Source organism: Branchiostoma floridae, unplaced genomic scaffold, assembly GCF_000003815.2.
Source record: "Branchiostoma floridae strain S238N-H82 unplaced genomic scaffold, Bfl_VNyyK Sc7u5tJ_304, whole genome shotgun sequence".
NCBI lineage: Eukaryota > Metazoa > Chordata > Leptocardii > Amphioxiformes > Branchiostomatidae > Branchiostoma > Branchiostoma floridae.
This window is the reverse complement of record NW_023365800.1, coordinates 3,893-24,231: the sequence shown is the minus strand read 5'-3', so window position 1 is coordinate 24,231 and position 20,339 is coordinate 3,893. Positions and strand designations below refer to the sequence as shown.

Genomic DNA, 20,339 nt, shown 5'->3' with positions numbered 1-20,339 from the left:
ATTCCTCCAGACGTAACCTTTATGAAGCAAATGCTCTCTCTCTCTCTCTTTCTTTCTCTCTCTCTCTCTCTAACACACATACACGTATAACTTATAATGCACACACACAACAACAACAACAACCTGACAAAGTTAAACTTTAATCACTTCACATAGCATCTCATACAACATATGTCCAATTTTCTTGCACGTATAAGGGACATTATCTAGGTATATGAAACGAGCAGAATCAAAATATACAAAACACAGCATAAGACTGTAAATAATCACCCTTCCTCATTGACGCTCGGATACTGTCGCTATTGTATATTCCTATGGCGACGTCGTTCCAGTAGAGTTCATCCGGGAACTTGATGTTCTGGTGCACCATTGCATCCGTGATCAGGTTGCCCATGTTACACTCCATCTTCGGGTATTCAATTAGCAAATTAAAGCATTCATCATAATGTTTAAGATGACCAAAGTCTTTCTTGAGGCAACGTTCATCTGTATTTTCCTTCACAAAAATTAGACAAAAATTTAAACTCAAGTCTGTCCTGAAGTTAGCAATATGAGTAACCCATTGCTTCCGTGACGTCACGTAATGTAGGTAGAATACGTAATGAGTGGCTAAGCATATGTTGCAGGAATTTTATGGTGACCCCCCCCCCCCCCCGGTCCCTGTTTAGAAATGACATAAAGCCCTGATGCTGTTGGCCTTACGCGCGTGTTTTATCTACATAACGTGACGTCACAAAATACTATTGTCAATTTTTTGCGTATTCAGTTCAGTTTTTTTTTACTTCAGCATGATTTCTACAGTTACACTTTCAAGTCTCATCGATGCAATAATTACTCCGAGTGGGCACACTAAAAGAGATCCGAGCCGAAAAAAAAGAAACGGCTGCATGGACGCGTACTTTTAAATTCCCTTTTAGCCAGTCGAACTGATCTCAAAATTTAAATTGCCATCGTGAAAGTTTGTTTGTGACTGAAGAGATAAGCAAGTAAAGTTTGGCAGCCGCGCGCTAGGTCGGAGGTACACAGTCCTGGGTTCTAAGTTGTGCGGCTTTCTTTTGGCAGCTGAAATGTGCCTGTTGCTGTGCTTGGCTAACTGTATTTTGTAATTGTCATAAAAGAAGACTTATGTCTACAGGTTATTGGGATTTTTTTTTACATAATGAAGGGTAAATGTGCTTGACAAAGAATGAATGATATCAATATGTTTCAAGTAGGTTCATTATGAACGCGCCCATGTAAAACACGTTTTATAACATAAAAGTCTATGGGCAGAAATAACTCATCAATGAGACTTTCATGCAAAATCGTCCTGCTGAAGAGGACGATGGTAACTACCCGACCTGTGCTATAAATGTGAAACTTTACATCAGCGCAGAAAATAGGGGGCAAGGACAACCAGGACTTGAGCTTTCAACCTTCCCACGTCAACCACTCAAATTTAGGGTTTGATTTAAACACTCTGAAAATAAGCCCAAATTTTGCTGACTTGCTTACTATGCTGGCTTAAGCAAAGTAAACTGGAAACAACGCACTTCGAAAGTAAAAATATTTCTGCGTGAATCTTCACTCAAACCTCGCTTGCACGATACAGCTTTGATAAATTAGCCTTATTGTTCTGTCTTTTATACCTTGTATGTTTCTTTAACCCTCAAGCACCCGACCTTTCTTTGCGACTAAAATGACCGAGTGGGGTCCAAACGGACCCCAAAATGTTTTGTTCATAAAATCTCAGTACCATTTCTTATCGGCAATCATTGTATATACATTGCTTCGTCAATGTAAGAGGAAGATTTTGAGATGTTAATGTGTTGCTAATTCTAACTCATTATCATAATTTATGCAAAAGTTCAGAAGGACCACGTTTTGCACTAAACCTATTCCGACCAGATAGGGGAATTTTGAGGCCCTCAGCAACATTTATGTCGCATAACTCATGAACGGCTAGAGTTAAAGCTACGAAACTTGGTAATTTATCACAAAATATTGTTTGCAAATGTTTTTAGTCAATAAAGTAAGTTTATCATTTTTGGGGGTTGCCATGGCAACCATATTCTAACAGGCATATTTTTGCCAAAATTTGACAATTTCAATTTAAACAAGGTTTTCTTGGTAAACTACACCTGTTTTCTGACAACAATTAAATTCTATGAAATTCAATGTAATTTTCATGACTTAAATATTTTAATTTATGCTAATTTCATGACGTCATCTGTCAAAATCCAAGATGGCCGCCCTGATTAGGTAAATGACGTCATAATGTCGTCACATTACATGTTGATGACACAAATTTTTTTGTGAGGATTGAGGGTTATATTCTTATTATCGTCTTAAAGTTTATTAGTCATACTATAAGTGGTTAAGGAGTTAGCCTCCAAAGTTTGTTTTAAAAACTGCACATTTTTGCTGGGGTCCGTTTGGACCCCAGAGGGACTGAACACAAACTCTCTTTATAATTTCCACATAACTGTACCAATCTTTGCGAAAACTTGGGAGAAGGTATAAGACATATTGACTGACAAAGTCACGGAAGGATTTTATCTTCAGATCAAAAATGTTCAAATGGCACTTCAAAATGTACGCCTGGGGTCCAAACGGACCCCACTCGGGTGTTTGAGGGTTAAGTATTGTATTTCAAATTACTCCCAGAAGAATTAAAGTAAAGACTGAAGTTCTTGGTTCAACATGTCATACATGTTTTGTTTATGTCTCAAGGGCCTTTTGCTTTGATTTATTGTCTACTATTCAAACATTTTGACACGGATAGGCTGTTGGAATTATGAAAATCTTTATGGACGAATGTAATGGAACAAAGGAAAAACTATATCTCACCACTGTGCAGGTTTCATAAACTCCTTGGAGAAAAACATTGCTTCTGCCGATCACTTCCTTGGTGTGGTTTAATTTTTCCTTCAGATCTGTGACCACCTCCAGCACGTCAGGATCTTCGTCAATAAGAAAGAAAATATGTGAGTTAAAATATATCTTAGAGTAACAGTGGGGTTCAAGCACCTCCTACCGTCCTTGCCAGATGGGCTCTTACTAGTCTTAGCTTTTGTGGCGACATCGGTAGCGTGCTTGATTTTAGGAGCTTGGCTGCCCAGGTCCGGTGCGATAGGTCGCGGGTTCGAATCCGGGGAGCGAGCTTGCAATGGAGTAAAAAAATGTTCTACTCGCCTCTAGTGTTTCATACCTCATTAGTACATATATTATATATTCATGATTATCGTAATATCGCTCACCCTTAGGTATGGAGTTGTCTAGGAGAATGGGGTTACCGCTCCACCTGACAAGGTCCCCGTCGCTGTCAAACGTCAAGCGGAGGTGACCGAGGTATTTGCCGTAGGCGTAGGCCTGTACTACGGGTACCTGCCGACCGAGGTCCACCTCGGAGTCAATAATCAGCGGGTAGGGACCTAGGGGCACTTCTGACGATGGCAGTATACCTAGCATAGGTAAAAAATTAGAGAAATACAAGTTTATATCTGTTACTAAAAGGTATGATGTGAAATTTTAGCTTGATTTTTAGTACTTGTGACTATTGCACATCTGTAGTCGATCTGTGGTGTTTATCAACTTTAATTACAGATGTAGTCTAATGTAGAATTAGATTTATTGCAAGGGCTTGAGCAGAAATCTATGAACGAATTTTGCACAGAGGCGTCCGTAAAGGCAAATTTATACTGTTTTCTGAATACCACAAGGCTGCACGACTATAAGCTTCATGCTTGATGCATTTACACACAAAGGTTCTGTAAATTGCCATGTTCAAGTGTAGATATGCATTCAAACACATGTTTCAAGCGCACTTTTGAATATTGAAAAGCAAAGTTTGAGGCTGCTGCGGAAAACGCAGTCAATTAGCAAATATAGAAAAGTAGCGGTCTCCTATCTAAGCACTGGAACACGGGTGTTGAAGTGGTCGTCAGCACTGAAAGTCCAATGCTGAGGCTGGCACTGAGCACTAGAAACCTCCCTGTCAGCACTGAAAACCGCAAAATCCATAATATATCAAACTGTGCTTAAGCTTCATTAGTCATCAGGAATAGCTTCTGTTGATTTTACCGGTATACAGAAAAGTGTTGGTGTGGCCCCCCACAACAACATCCACTCCCGACACCCTTCGCGCCACTTCCTGGTCTTTTGAGTACCCAGCATGCCCCAGTGCGATGATCTTGTTGACCCCTTGACCCAGTAGTTTCGTCACTTCCGCTTGCACCGATTCCACTTCCTCCAGAAATTCCAAGTTACCTTTAAATATTTGGTAGAGAGATTAATAATTGAAAATATTATCAGATAACTTCAAATATGAAATTGTATGTCCCCCAGACACCTCCCTTATATCTTTTAACTGGAGGTCTGCTTCCAGCTCGCCGCTATAACCACGATTATTTGATACTGCTACCTTAAACCCTTGTGGTGCTGGCAAATTTTCACTATAAATGTAAAAAGAAGGGGTACTGTTTTCACTATGCTACATTGTTTAAAAAAAGTAGAGACCTTAAGTTAAGCATTGTAATGATGTATAACGTTATAGGGAAGGAAAGTAACAAAAAAGTAGCATATTGAAAAGACTACTAACATATGCTTCCCAACATATGTTGGGCGCAGCACTACAAGGGTTTTAAAGTGACAAAAAGTACGTGTGCGTATAAGATGTGTAAAGGGTGAATGACATACACCTTTTAAGAAATTAAACTGCGTATGAGTGGGTCAAAGGCACAGGCCCTTGAGGCATACTCGTAGAACACTGTAATACAACCGACGGACGGATCCGGAGGTCATATAATGTATTGAAAAATGCACAATATGGGCGAATACCGGTACGGAAAATTTAGGTCCAGGTCCGGTTCAGGTCCAGAGGATCAGGTCCAGGTCCGGACCTGAACCTGGACCTGATTCAGTATGTGAGAACTTGTGAATAGACGATACTTAAACAATGGTCCATATAGCAACAAAGAAATCTGTTTGTGAAATATTCGACTACCACTGAGGTTTTAAAATCCTACAAGACTAACAAGATTCTGTACGATTGACTGTAAAAATTTTAGAAATGACTATAGGCTCTAATCTACTTCGATCTTGTGGCTTTCCTCGACCGGTAGGCCCCGAAATTACGTGTGAACGCCTGCTGACATAGTCTGTTCATTTTCCAACATGTCCAACATCCGATCAACCAAATTTTTACAGGTCCGGTTTTTCTGGAAAGGTCCAATAAGAAAAAAACGGTTTTGTCCCTATTATACAAGCATGTGCCTTCACCTTTGACCTGTGCATGCGTAGTTGGATCCATGAAGTGGCTTATTGTTCAGTACTGACCTGTTGGAGAAAAAGCCGGTGTATTTACAAGGATGTACCCGACTATCCCGACCTTCTCTCCACCTATGTCCAGCACAACGGATGGCCTGATCAGACCCTGCAGTTCTGGTTCTCCCGAAGTGTCGATGTTGCAGGCCACCACCGGAAATGTGACGTTTCTCAGGAAGGGAACCAGGCCCTCAACACCGTTGTCAAAGTCGTGGTTTCCAGGCGCCTTCAAAAAGTGCGAGACATAAGTGTGTAACGCTTGTTCACCTTTATCCGTGGGATAACCTATATATATTTTAAAGACAGGGTATTTAGGTATACCAAGACTGTGCTTTATTTTAGAATATTTCGAAAATGTTGCAGTTTACAGTCGATATCCGTGGACTTGATATCCCTAGATACCCTGTTTTTACAAACAACGGATATAGGTTATCCCACGAATAAACCAGCGGTACATGGATCATCATAAACTTACCAACTGAGGCACAACAAGCAGCAAAGATGATTAAATTTTGCTGGTGTCGTGGCCCACACATGATTACATACATATCAATTGATACATTAAATGAAACGTTAGCTATACCATTAAAATACAATCATTAAATACAATTTTAAATCACAAATATACCTTATATGAAATGGATGACACAAGAACGTTAACCTTATACAAAATCACTAACCAGTTACCAGGAGATCTCACAAATAGGACCACAGTAGTAAAGGACAAGTAGAAACAGTACGTACTTCTAAAACTCACAACTTGGACCATGTAACAAGGTAAAAGACGGCTCTGATGACCCGGTATAACATTAGGTCACCTTTATCCGCGGGGTAACCTATATCCGTTGTGTTGCTAAACAGGGTATCCAGCGATATTATGTCGATGGACGGTCGTTTCAAATTGTACTATTTTCAAAGTATTGCAGTTTAAAACCATCATCTGTCGCCTTTATACCCCTAAATACATTGTTCTTAAAAGGAACGGATAAAGGTTACCCCACGGATAAAGGTGAACTGGTGTTACAACGATTGGAGTAAGTTTTCAAAGATATACCTTGTGTAATCAAGTCGTGTTGTCTGTCTATTCTTCAGTCTGTCCTTCTATTCTATGTAACCAGCATCTGAAGGGACCAGCTCAAATTTGTCCTTTGTAATGTATTGCCGTTATCTAATTGTCACTAATCGACGAACAATAGGTGCGAAATATTCCTCAGCCCCTCGCGTCCTCGCGTGACACCAGTTTAGTGTTAAAAAGTTATTCTGTTAACTAGTTACTAACCCCGGGTCCTTAAAGGCCATTGGGAATATGAGGTTAAAGTAACGGCAATTTGGATGGGGTTTATTGTGTGCAAATATACAATATTGGGTTCTCTAAAAAGTTTGGATAGTATGTATATTAATGCATATGGCCGTTAAAGTCAGCTGTCTGAATGAGTCGGCTGCACTACTCGAAGTTTCCTATGACCCCTCATCGCCCTATTCTAAAAATGGCGTCAAAATGTTGAAGGGCAACACCACTTTTTTTAGTTGTTTTGTAGATTATGCCCTTAAATTCAACATACTAGTATTCGTTTGCTGTGAATAAATGGCCTCTCAAATGCACCCCACTATACTCTTATCCGCGTCAATGTCAGTCACCTTGACAGGAAACTGTGTTCTTCTAACTCAAAATATAATTTTGAATGATTACATTTATAATAAATGTAATCATTTAAAATTTGTCGATATCAAATTCCATAGTATAGTACTAATTGATCTACACCTTCTTAGTGAAGGTAATCTAAATCTTCTACAAACGTTTAACTTTCCAAAAACGTAATTCCTGGTAAACGTACACTGTAAGAAGGAAGACCTACCATGGCGTTATACTGCAGTATGTTCATAAATCGCGAGGAGGCGAGGCCGTCAAACTCCGTAAACCATGGCGTTCCTTGGAACCGGTCACCTCCATCAAGCAGCAGTACGTTGTCATCGTTACGACGCATCTCCTTAACCTTTGTTTTTCATTTACAAAACCAGTAAATGCGTCTTAGATACAGTAAATACAGTAGTCTCAGCAAATACAACGGAGATATATATATATTTTTTGTCTCGGGCACAATACATGACAATAGATATACCCCAATACACCATACAGCCCCATACACACACACACACACACACACACACACACACACACACACGCACACACACAGACACAGACACACACACACACACAAACACACACACACACACAAACAAACACACACACACAAACACAAACACACACACTCATGTGCGCACACACACACACACACAGACAGACACATATAAAACACACACACAAACACACACACACACACACACACAAACAAACACACACACACACACGAACACAAACACACACACTCATGTGCGCACACACACACACAAACACACAGTCATGTGCACACACACACACACAAACACACACACACATGTACACACACACACACACACACACATACACACACACACACACACACACATGTACACACACACACACACACACACACACACACACACTGTGACACAGTGCTTACAGCAGCAGATGTAGCAGAGAGCAGCAGCCAAACATATAAAGGTATATGTATAGTTGCGTTCATATATAGCCCAACTCGATAGGTCACTTAGGACGCCACATAAAAGCGTCTACAATTAACAGCAACAACACGAAATACGTATGGACAGGGTAGATTTAATTGTATGGATGACTACCTCTGGGAACCCTTAACGTTAACCTGATGTGAGAGTGCGAGTATTGAGAAGCAAAGCCCCATCGCTCTATTCTCAGAATGATATGAAAGAAGTCATGAAAGACAAACAAATGACACACATGTACAGAGTATGGTATAATGAACAATAGATTCTCCGTTTTTGTTCTTTTACCTAATTCTTTTGGCCTTGGAACTCAGTGACGTTGGAATTCTATAGCGCGATAGGTTTTCTGATATTTTCTTCAATCCTCTTCATGATATATTTTTATGAACGGTCAGAAATTGATGCACACGCTACTGTCATCCATGCAACCATATCAACGTTGTATTAAGGAAGAAGGAAGATGGGCAGAAGAAGAAAAAAAAACACCCGGGCCCTCTATGATCTCTCAAACGATGGACGAAATGAGTTGACCTAAGACACCCCAAACCACCCACCACCACCACCACCGGTACCCCCACACCATGCAGTGACCCCTTGACTCTGGACCGGGAGCAAAGTACAAGGCTTTTCAAACAGACACGCGGGGTCACTGATAAGCTAAAACTATGAAAACAATGAAATATCTTACTCATTTGAACATTTAACACAAAATTTTGCACTCTTTGACACCCATCAACGTATTTAGAGTGTAACGCAGATTCGATGTCCTATGCTGCTAAGGTCAAATTTTAAAACCGTGGTCTCAGGCCTGGCCGGAATGTTAACGAAAAAAAGTGTTTGTCGTGACATGCACACTAAATTACTAATTTTCCAATGTTATGTCTGCTTTGATGTAAACAAAAGCGCAAAAATACAGAGAGACGGCAGATAAGTAGGACTAAGAAAAGTGGTGTAGGTTCAGAAATTTGCGCGGGAGAAAGCGACGGGCGACATGTTTCTGTTCACACGACGAAAGAGCGTCGCAGACCTCCCGTCGGGCGGTCAAGAGCGGTCGTACGTCGACCCTGATGTTAACGTATGACCGGGCCATAAAATATCTGTCGCCGACGCCTCGGGGTCTGTTCACACAAATTAAAATAAAAGTTTGCCAATAACAGATGGCTTTGGTATATGTCATTGTCGTACGACCATAAATTTTTCTCGTGTGAACTGGCCCTTATTTTAGTGTACACCAATAAAATACCTTGGTCGCCATCCTCGCCATCCCACCGTAACATTCTCCGGCGTTTGCTTCGGCAGCATTGCAACTCCCTCCCGTAGGGTCTATCTCCTCGATACGCGAGTGCACGTCATTCGTGTGCAGCACGGTCAGTTCAAACGCTCGGGCAGACACCAGAACTGACAGAAGAAACGCAAGAAGAAACATCGTGCATCCGTATAAAGGCCACGCCATGTTGACCAATACTGTAAGTGCATTAAAACTTCAGGCGATTTAAGTCCGCGGTAGCGGAAAAAAGGACTTTTCGCGGCGTTTTCAAGTTCGTGGCAGCACCATGCACTGTAGTCTCTAACTGAAAAATGTTCGCAGTGGTTTAAAGTTCGCTGTGAAACGGCCACCGCGAAAACCGCGAACATTAAACCACCGCGAATATGTCTGCATTTACAGTATTTCACCATTCCCCACCCCCGTCCAGTCGATTCGGCTGTCCAGCAACAGGTCGTAACCTATATGTAGCTACAGGTCAAACATGATAAAGGTCATATTTTTTGCCCTATCAAAAGAATCATGATTCTGTCCTGCCTAATGGACCTTTTTGATCAAAAGTTGCCCCCCTTTTTTAGAAGTCAAAATTCAATTTGCACTGGAATGTGCAACTGAAATGCTGATACCCCCCCCCCCCCCCCCTTCAATGCGATCTACTTATAAAGAATACTGGCAATAAAGGCCGTACACCCATAATCATTAACCCTTGCGTAAATTTTTCGGCTGGTATAGAAAAAATAACAAGACAAACAAACCCAGGCAACTGAAGATCTTCTGTACACCAATACGATTAACAACGTTATAAAACTAATTCGCTTTTTTGAAAGGAGACTTTCTGGTAATTATTTAGAGAAACTTCAGTAGAGGGTCATTAAATTGCGATGTCGGATGGACGCAACATATCGATGAATAAAACGTCCTTTTTCAATGCTATGTCCCCATTTTTTTGCTGTGACATTCCACTCTCGCGTTGGTATGACTATAAAAGGTAAGTTAGAGAAGTTCCTATAGGTGTCCGGACTTTTTCAACTGGAATAAACAAGACTAACCTGAACTACATAGAAAATATCTAAAACGATAAGGTCCTCTCTTCGACCTTTTATAGTGAAAACAGTGCCGTTTTGATTTCCGTACTTTTCCGAGTTTTTGCGTTGGCGCAATTTATAAATTTTCTACCGTGAATACATTTTTATTTGGGGTTTTTGCTCCAGCAAAATTCAAGTGGCAAACCCAGGCTTAACTAGAGTTCGGCAAACTCAAACCTCCGTGAAATATATCGAACGTTTGTACATTTACATAATTTATGCATCGTAATGTTCATCATTGACTAACATACACATGTCACAAGTTTACAATTCCCATCATTAATCATTAAGCGGTTTTAAATCAGTTCCTCATATCATACAACATGCAAGTGTGTCTTTAATCTATCCCCCCACCCACACCGCACCCCCCCCCCCCCCCATCCCCAAAACCCGTTTTACTGTTGCTGTTTGGATTTTGAAGATCTCACTGGTGTGAAGACAAGAAAGATCTGGAAGTTGAACAATTATAATGTGTTGAGAACAATGTTTATGATCATAATTCTGATGTCTTCTGGTGTCACTGGTGTGTAGACAATAAAGATGTGGAAGTTGAACAATTATAATGTGTTGAGAACAATGTTCATGATCATAATTCTGATGTCTTCTTGCGACTTCCACATCTCTGTACAGGATGTTTCTGCTACGAGTATCTGTCTTTAAGTGTCTTTTTGCTGGCAACGTTACATACCTTTTTTAAGACCTCAGAATAAATGATTTTTCTAAAGTGATCAAAAGATCGAAAGTATCGGATCCTAAGGTTACTTTGTGTTGGACCCATTCAAAATGGTTTCCAGAGATAAACATTGGGCTCTTAACCACATCGCGATTACGTAATTGTAGACTGAAGTTGTTTCGGAATTTTGTATGGAGGATATGGATTCAAGCAGTAGATTCATTTTTTAAGAATATCTAAAGTCGTTATTCGCGATGAACTCAGTGGTTTTGATAAAGTTTGTACGGTCGTGTGACGTCACAGCAATAGTCTAATTTGGCAGTGTTGCTATCGGCGGTCAAAAGAAAACACGTTGTACACCAAGCAAGGCACTGGGTAATTCTGAATATAAATATTTGCAATTACATAGATTTTGGAAAACAAAACCCACTTCTTATCTGTACAGTTAAGATATTTTCCCAAAAAACATACCAGTGTCAGCAGTTTGGGACTGCTGTTGATCTCCTGTTATGGTGCGACTTGTCAGGTTCCTGCACAGCAAAAATACACGCCCTACCTCAGGCGTGGTCCGAAACGCAATGAGAAATATAGTCTAACCTGAAGTCATTAGAAACCAGAGATGAAAGAAAATCATATAAACTGGGTGGTAAACAACGCACGTTTTCCAGTTGAGACCAATCATACAGTTACGTAATCCTTTTTTTTCATTTGTTAAATATTGAAAGAGAGGTAACGAAAACAGCTTTTGAAGATATTATTTTTTAATCATGTTTGGAAAACAATCAGTTACATTGAAAAGCATATACAAGCATGGGAGAAAAACAATTTTTTTTGTTCGTCTTACATTTTCCGTGTTCGCCACACAGCAAGTAGTCAGTCAACACACGTAAGATTTTTGCATTAACGCAATTTATGGATTTTCTGCTACCGTGAAATTCATTTGTGACTTTTGCCCAAGCAATACTCAAGCGGTAAACCCATGCACCCGAGGAGGTTGGGACACTGGGTGAACAGAATACTGGTACTGAAAAGGTATTGAACAGAATATGCTGATCGGACATAAAAGTTTTCTTTCACACAACCAGTTTATCTCACCTGCTGACGTTTAGATGTCTGTCAGACATCTTCCTCAGAGCTTCTGACTGGAGTTCTGCTTGTTGCCGCTATATGTAGCCGATGTAGGTGGCGCTTTTGCGGCAAGAACACTATCCCAAACGTGGCTGAGCTTGTACCCCCCTTCGTCCCGGTTCATCACTGGGGTGGACTTTCTTATCCAGACTGCTTCTTTAATCCAACGGATCCTCCTGTTGTCTTCTCTGTATATAACCCTTGCCCCCTCCCAGTCAATAACGCAGTTCTTTCTAGCAACGTGGTCCGTGACCGCAGATTTCTTGTCTTCTCTCTGTGCTTGTCTTTTCTGGGATCTAGTGAATTTCGTAGTGTTCAAGTTGTCAGCCTCTTTCTTGTGTTCCTCAAGTCTAGTCCCAAATGCTGATATTTGCAGAGCAGCAAATGCGCTGAATGACTGTACAACATTATATCTTATTAATAAATACAAATGACAACAATTCACCTTTTTTTTTAAATGACTATGTAATATCTCGCATCATCAAGTTGATTCATCTCAATAATAATCAATAAATTTGAGTATGAAAATCGTTGATAGATACAGTGACATTTGAACTTTCTTCCAACACAAAGAAAACATTCATTATGAATTTTCGGTCTCTCTGACCGACCTTCAAAAGATGTCTGATTCCCCGCGCTGACTTTCCGCAAGTTAGAACTGTGATGACATAATGGGTGAATCTTAAGTGACAAATACATCACAGAGGACTGTAAATGCATTTAAGTTCGCGAGGCTTTAATTTCGAGGTAGCGGGAAAAGGATTGTTCTCGGTGGTTTTTGCGAAATGCGAAAATTTCTGCATTTTATTTTGGACCCGGAAAAGGACTACTTTGTTAGGGGCATGAAGGAGCCAATCTAACGTTACATCAGGGTGCATCAACCCTTACTCGCGGTGGCAGATTCCGTCTTCCCGCCACCTTTGATTCACTCCTGATGTCATCACACTTCTGGTTTTTGGAAAGTCAGCGCAATGAATCAGACGTCTGATGAAGGTCAAAGAGATCGACTAATAATTCATGGTGAGTGTTTTCTTTGTGTTGGAAGAAAGCTCAGATCTTTACAATAGTTGATTCTACTACAAGTCTCATTTGAATACAGTGACATTACTTGCATGTTGCTCCAGTGCCTATATTTATGAAAGGCACATAATATATGTACACAATAACCCTTGCAGGTTTGAAAACGGCTTAGGCTGAAGAGTAAAATAAAGGTAAAAAAATGGCAGAATGTTTTCATGCACTTTGTTGTCTTATGACATCATTCAAGTGTACTCCCCAGTTTTGGTTTGTTTGTTTGTTTGTTTATTTTATTTTACCAGTGGTGACATATCGCCTTATCTTGGTCACATAATCATGTACACTCTATACAAATATGTAAAATATACATTGTTTTATTCTAAAATTTGTTTAGAATATTCTGAGTCCTCATTCTTTTTCAAATATATTGTATCACTAAGTATATATTCATATAAAAATATCCATAGGATCAAAATATACATTAAAATCTGTACAGACATAACTGCCAGACACCTCCTATCCCAATAACCTGTCTCAGGTTATAGGCTTTTTATATAGTCTAAAATCCAGCAGCCTGTTGCAGTTTTATCCCACCCTTTCCATATGGATGATTCCCAGCTAGTGTTAATCCTTACCCCCATTTTTCTTGTCTCAGACAAGTCAAACTTCCTTATAATTACAACAAGCTAAAAGTAAGCTCAAATACAAATTCTGTAGTCCTCAAGACTCATGACTTACAGTCATTTTATAAACAATTACTAATCTATATTACTGACAATTGATTGCCCAAATGTTTTCCCTCTAACATCTTCAACATATATATTTCATCATGATGAAAGCTCCTTTATATAATGTAACATTATCAATGAAAACTGTTCATTTCACACACTTCTCTACTTAGGCTACAGTCCCATTTGCGGATACTAGGCTATTTTTGGGCACGGCCAGAGCCTTGATTATTTAAACTTGCTGTTAAAATCAGCCTGGGACCTGGCAATAAATGGATGCCATAACCTATCTGTGTAAATATCCGGCAGTCCACTGGGACAAATTTGTTGCTTAAGAGCACAGTCAGGGATAAACCCTCTATGCAGGCACCAGTTCAAATGGGACCGTAACAGTGCAACAAACATTATTGCAGAGTAATGCAGAGATGTGTTCTGTTGTGTTTCACAGTGCTGGTTCTTTCTGCCGTTGAGAACTGGTGGCTTTCTTCTTGTCCTCTTTACCTAGAACAAAGGAAACAGATGTCAACTGTTACTGTGTTTTTACACTCATACAGACAGCTGCAACACAAGAATTATAAAATCTAACCCCTTAAGTATATTTCATATGCCCCATGTCATACATGTGTGCATGTCTTAAGAAATTCCACTACTTAGCTTCTTTACAGAATTTAGCAGTAGTTTGGCTCTGGCCGTTTTTAAAGTGCTTTATTATATTTTGTCAAGTTTCTTCATGTTTGATAGGAGGATGAAAAGAAATGAGGCAAAGAATCGAGCCAAACAAAAGTGCCTTAAAAAAAACAGCAGGAGCTGAACTTTTGGTTGGAGAGTAGTACCTTAGAGCACAACCATGGTATGTAGTTAAAAACTTCACACAAAGTAACATCATCATCGTTCGGCTGCAGCGCAACAGGAAATATCAGACTCAACCTCTTGTCCCTGCTGATTTGCAGGTAACTCATAAGAAAGACAGAAACAAACATGCTCAAAATAATACTTCACTCTCTTGGAGGAAGGTACAAACTTAAAGACAAACTCAAATTGACCGAGGTTAAGTGGGTATATCTCCTTGGCCAATTCTACCTGACTGAAATGGACTGCAACTTATCCCCTATCTTAAAAATCAGGCATCCAAACCTACATGTATTACCCGCTATACATGTATTATAGCTGCCAAGTGAAATATGTGAGAGAAGCATCGATGAAGCTTACTAATAGACATCCAGGTAATAAGATATGCCAAAAAGCAGTAACTCAAGCAACTGGATATGCTTTTGGAAATGGTCAGACATTTCAGATAGTATCCACTATCTATTGTCAGTGACACTTTTGTCAGTGACATGTGAGAGAAGACAAAGAGGCCTGGCAACTATTATAACAGGTGTGGATACCAGGCTACAAATCAGAAGAACCAATAGTTTACCTGCAGCTTTCCTTTGGGACTGGTCTGTATCTAGGGACAAAATTCCCATGTCTGCTTCCAAAGATGCTGCAAAAGAAGCAAATAGTTGTTTGGACATTGTATCAGGTCAAGAAACAATATTGATAGAGAAGCAATGTTGCTATCTGTGAAATAAAAACTACACAAAACAACAAAGTACATGTACGAGGGGTGATCAGTGATTTCTCAGAAATAATGTGCACAACTCGAATTCTGGTGCACGAATATATCACTGTGCCCACTGGAATCTGAGTTGTGCACCTTATTTCTGAGTGAGGCCACAAACTTATTGCTCACCTGTCAGGGTTCTAGCTAGTGCATTTTTAGCGTAACGGGCCACTACGTTATAAATAATTTGTGACCAGTCCATGCTAAAATCAGGACCACTATGCTAATTTTCGCCATTTACTAGTTGAACAATGTCGATCAAATATGAAAAATGATGATATGCCACTCCAAACTGACCAAAAACAATCCTTCAATTTACATGTGATGTTATGACTAACAGAGTTAAGTCACATCACAGGTACCCTTACAATGCCAACTTTTTACTCTTCATTTTCAAAATCTCACTGCAGAAGGGCCAAGATCCCCCTTCCACACCACCTCCAGATTAGTTGCTTTGCCCTTACCATAAGCTAAAATGAAATCCTGGCTAGAACCCTGCTTGTTGAACTGATGCTTATCAATGTCCCTTGGTCAGGAAGTAGCTCCAGGCAATTGATGAGGAGAAACCCTACATAGTAAAGCAAACACTATATTATACCTACCTACTGGCGGGACTCCTACATTGGAGGGCAGATCCTCTGGAGGCTGCAGCCTAACTGTGTGGGAGGAAAATGAATGTGAGCTTTCCTTGATCAATCAAAGACTGCAGTTTACATGTGACAACAGGAGGTGGTTCAAAATAGGGGCATCTGAGAAGAAGAGCAGACTTTATCAAACACACTTCTGAGTCCTCAAGGTTGACAATTTGGTGACCTAGATACCCTAGGCTAATTTTGGAAAAAGGGACCCTGCCAGGCAGGTTTCCCAGGCAGGCTTTTTTTTTGCACTTTTGGGTGTGACCCCTACATGGCCCCGTGGGGTGCCCTGTATGCGGGCTACATGTATATTTGGGCCTGGTGACAAATAGATGCTGTGACCTACCTTAAGAGTACCCACGGTATCTGGCAGTACACCAGGACAAATTTTCTGGCTTTGGAGCCCGGCCGAGGCTGCACCTCCTACGGGCATTGGTGCAATTCTAATGCTTATTGTAATCAGTTCTGTGTATGATCGTCTGCAATTTTGTGGGTTAGCCATTACCAGCACAAGCTGCCTAAGCTGACTCTTGTAATGAGTTGTGTCATTATGAATATTAAAAGAAAGAAAGAAACTGAAGCATTACCTGGACTCTGCCGACGTGGTTCCTCCTGTTGGGGCGCCCCTACTGTGCTCCGCAGAGTCTGCCTTGCCATGCTCCGCAGAGCATCAGTCAGCTCGTCCATGGAGGCCTCCTCACCATAGCGAGTTCTCCAACAGTCTACCACCTGGAAACACAGGCAAACAATCAGTGTACAGTTTGTTTGTGCACATTCAATCACCTTTTTGGTTTGAAATGAACATTTTTTTTAAACTTTAAATGACAGATTTGACAATAAAAATTAACAACTTGAAGACAGATACAGGCCTGATAATTCGGACAATCTTCTGTTGATATCAGCACAAAATTCATATACTGGTACGTGGTGTAAATAAAGAAATATAGCAAAGCTATGATTATTCACAACATGAGGTACATGAACATGAGCATGTTCTCAAGTCAGTTTACTAACTCACTCAGTCCCATAGCTAAACTCCCTAAAGTTTTTGCTGTCACTACAATAGCCTGGATTCCACACTGGAGCCCTGAGTATTGTGGAAAACTTTTTGGGACAAAAAAAAGCCGTCATTGTGATCACTGGCCGGCTTGAAGAGATTGTTGGTTGAGTAGGTTTGACTGTTGCTAAAAATCTGGTGTGTATGTATGATTTAACTGTTTCATGTTTGGGGAAAAACATGAAATAATCTGTGCATCACTTGCTGCCCACCTCCATAGCCCTTGCCTTGCATCCTCCGTACTCCTGCTGTATGTCAGCCATGACCTCTGGTGGGACATGTAGCTGTACTGCTAGCCTCTGTACCACAGCATCTGTCAGTACCACAGTCTGCTGGGCCTCCTGTACCTTCTGTTTTGCCTGGACCTGTGAAGGGGTGTTTGGTCCTGTAGAACAACCCAACATCAGTGCTCAATTTCTATTTACATTCAAAGTTGCATGTTGGCAAAATTTTGCATGCAAATTATTTAAAACATTTACCTGCAAAATGAAATTTAGGTCCAGGTCAGTACAGGGGAGTATTTTCTACAAAGTAATTGAGCGCTCAGGATATTTGTATGATAACTGCGTAAAAAATTGAAACATTGCATGTTCATACTTCAAGCCCTGAACATGCACATGACTTGTTTGTTTACATACTAGTAACCAGTAAACCATCTGAAAGTAAAACATACTGGTTTGCTTATTTGGTACATCTATATGCTTAGGGGAGCATAAGAAAAGGCAATGAATTGACTAAAGAAATGCAAGGTGTGGATCTAGATGTATCTTACTCACTCATTCACTCATACTTACCCAAGCACTCACTCACTCACTCACTCACTCACTCACTCACTCACTCACTCACTCACTCACTCACTCACTCACTCACTCACTCACTCACTCATACTTACCCAAGCACTCACTCACTCACTCACCCTCTCACTCACTCACTCACTCACTCACTCACTCACTCACTCACTCACTCACTCACCCTCTCACTCACTCACTCACTCACTCACTCACCCTCTCACTCACTCACTCACTCACTCACTCACCCTCTCACTCACTCACTCACCCTCTCACTCACTCACTCACTCACCCTCTCACTCACTCACTCTCACAATTTTGTATGTGTGGAAAGACTTACAGCTAGTAACCATTGGTAAAACTTTAACTTGGTCCATCATCATATTCATCATGTATGGTAAAGGAAAGGATAAAAACTACCATTTCTATTTGTTGTAATGAAGTACAGCTGGTTATACCTACTTACCTGGTGGCACACTGAGACACCTGAAAAGTTTTCTCCTAAAACCCGCTTGTTCTGGCTCCAATACACTCAGGTCACACAGCAGAAATGGAGTAGTTCTGTCATTGGTCAACTTAATCGGAATCAGCCGTCGAGCGATTTTCTCATCATGACTTGACAACATGCTACACAGGAAGGTTGACATCCGAAACGTCGCCTCTGCATTTTTCTTCTCTTCCATGTAGCGTAGAACCGTATTGGTGAGAAACACGATGGCGTGGCGGCTGTTTCTGAACGACTGTTGGAAAGTGTCCATCTTGTTGACATCCTCACTACGATGTGGATCAAAGACGTTGACTCCCCAACTGTCACTTTCTAGTATTGTTCTGATCTCTTCAATCTTACGCTTGTCTGGATCGTCCTTCTCATAGAAAAGTACTGCATCATACAGGAAGTCATTGGTGTCATATTGTCCATGTGCCATACCCTGCAACAGCATACAGAACATACTGTCAAGTTATGCATTAAAATGATTAATGCAAGTAATTTTAAAGTAGGACTAAAAAGAAAATAGTCTAAGAGTGTTGTGGTTTTGAGTTTGCAATTGTGCTATAGTCTCAAACTGTACAGTAGTAGTGGAAACACGTACTGACAGCCAGTTGGAAACCACCTACTAGGGACCACAGACAGACATTCTAACAGTAGCCTTTGGCAGTGTTGGTGTGGTCAATTGTGTGATCAGGATAGGTAGTACTGTAAATGCAGGAAAGTTTGCAGTGCTTTTCTGTTTGCGGTTTTTGCAGTGACCGCTTCACCGCAAACCTAAAACCACCGCAAACATTTATCCATTATAGTATGAGATTGCAGTCTATGGCACTCACCGCGAACTTAAAACAATCGCGAGCACTCCGCTTTCTCGCTAATGCAAAATTAAATCCCCGTGAACTTAAATGCATTTACAGTACTTCAATGCGCATTCAATTTTCAAAGATCGGGTCTATGTTCAACTTTGTAAGTATCTAATACTATATATAGTAATAGTATGTGTCTTCACCATAACAGGCGTCTCCAACACATCAATGGTTCAGAGAAGGGGTATTATATGGGTGATAAAGACAGAATTTTTTTTGCAATGGTTTTGTTATTTGCAGTGGTGCGGGCATAGGGAAAACTGGGAACATCAAACAACTGCGAATATTTCTGCATTTACCACATTTCAATTTCCATGTATATCATATATGTCACGTGAAGATCTGGACACAACAGGCTGAAGCCTTCTCTCCTAGATGCAGTATCAAGGTATCAAGGTATATAGCACTACAAGTACATGAAAGGAGGTTTTGGAGAAACTCGTTCATTGTCATTCAAACGACCAACTAGGTTCTCCTTGCTAGATTGCTTAAGTTTCCGGACATATTCTATCCTGCATTTGATGCCTTAAGAAATAGAGGAAGCAGGATCCGAACTAAGTTTGTAAAAGTTGAGGCGCCCCCCTCCCCCTTACCTGTTTTGGCGTCTACACTTCTTTCTTCTTTCGTTTTGATTAACACCATCCAAGATGTCATGAGTATTCGGTCCTATTTCGCAACAGATTATTTTGTTGCAAGAAATGTACAGGTTAGCACTTAAGTACAGGTCTCAATCGCGAAATTGTCGTAATTTTTTTACCCGTGGAACAGAAAAAAAAAGCCTTTTGGTACGCCATCTTGGATGGGAAAGAACTACTTAAAAGATGGGGGTTTATAGTTTGGTAAAACTGTCATATTTATCACATTAATCATCAAAATATTCCAACGGTTGATAATAACAGTAAATCTATCTTCATCCATCATTTCTTTATTTATTTATCTATTATTAGTCTGAACTAGATCGTTTGTAAAGGTAATGTAAAACCCCTGTTTTAGTGATGCACTATTCCAAGGCAAAACACCTGTTCTTCTTGTTCTTCTTGTTCTTGTACTGTGCAACACCCCTAGTTTGTTGGGGCAAACCA

The 20,339-nt window shown here is 40.4% G+C and overlaps 2 protein-coding genes across 2 annotated transcripts; both read right to left on the bottom strand.

Annotated features, from left to right (window-relative positions):
- Window positions 1-199: 199 nt before the first annotated feature.
- On the bottom strand, window positions 200-9,368 carry LOC118408650 (5'-nucleotidase-like). The gene is made up of 7 exons (XM_035809507.1): window positions 9,167-9,368; window positions 7,161-7,298; window positions 5,317-5,530; window positions 4,063-4,248; window positions 3,240-3,443; window positions 2,830-2,942; window positions 200-406 (listed from the first exon to the last, which is right to left on the bottom strand). The coding sequence occupies exons 1-7, from the start codon at window positions 9,347-9,349 to the stop codon at window positions 230-232; spliced, it is 1,215 nt and encodes a 404-aa protein (XP_035665400.1). The 5' UTR covers window positions 9,350-9,368; the 3' UTR covers window positions 200-229.
- Window positions 9,369-13,370: 4,002 nt separating this feature from the next.
- On the bottom strand, window positions 13,371-19,970 carry LOC118408649. The gene is made up of 7 exons (XM_035809506.1): window positions 19,851-19,970; window positions 18,371-18,833; window positions 17,329-17,501; window positions 16,647-16,788; window positions 16,027-16,080; window positions 15,239-15,304; window positions 13,371-14,319 (listed from the first exon to the last, which is right to left on the bottom strand). Exons 2-7 carry the CDS (start codon window positions 18,828-18,830, stop codon window positions 14,261-14,263), a joined length of 954 nt encoding a protein of 317 aa, XP_035665399.1. The 5' UTR covers window positions 18,831-18,833; window positions 19,851-19,970; the 3' UTR covers window positions 13,371-14,260.
- Between the last annotated feature and the right edge of the window lie 369 nt (window positions 19,971-20,339).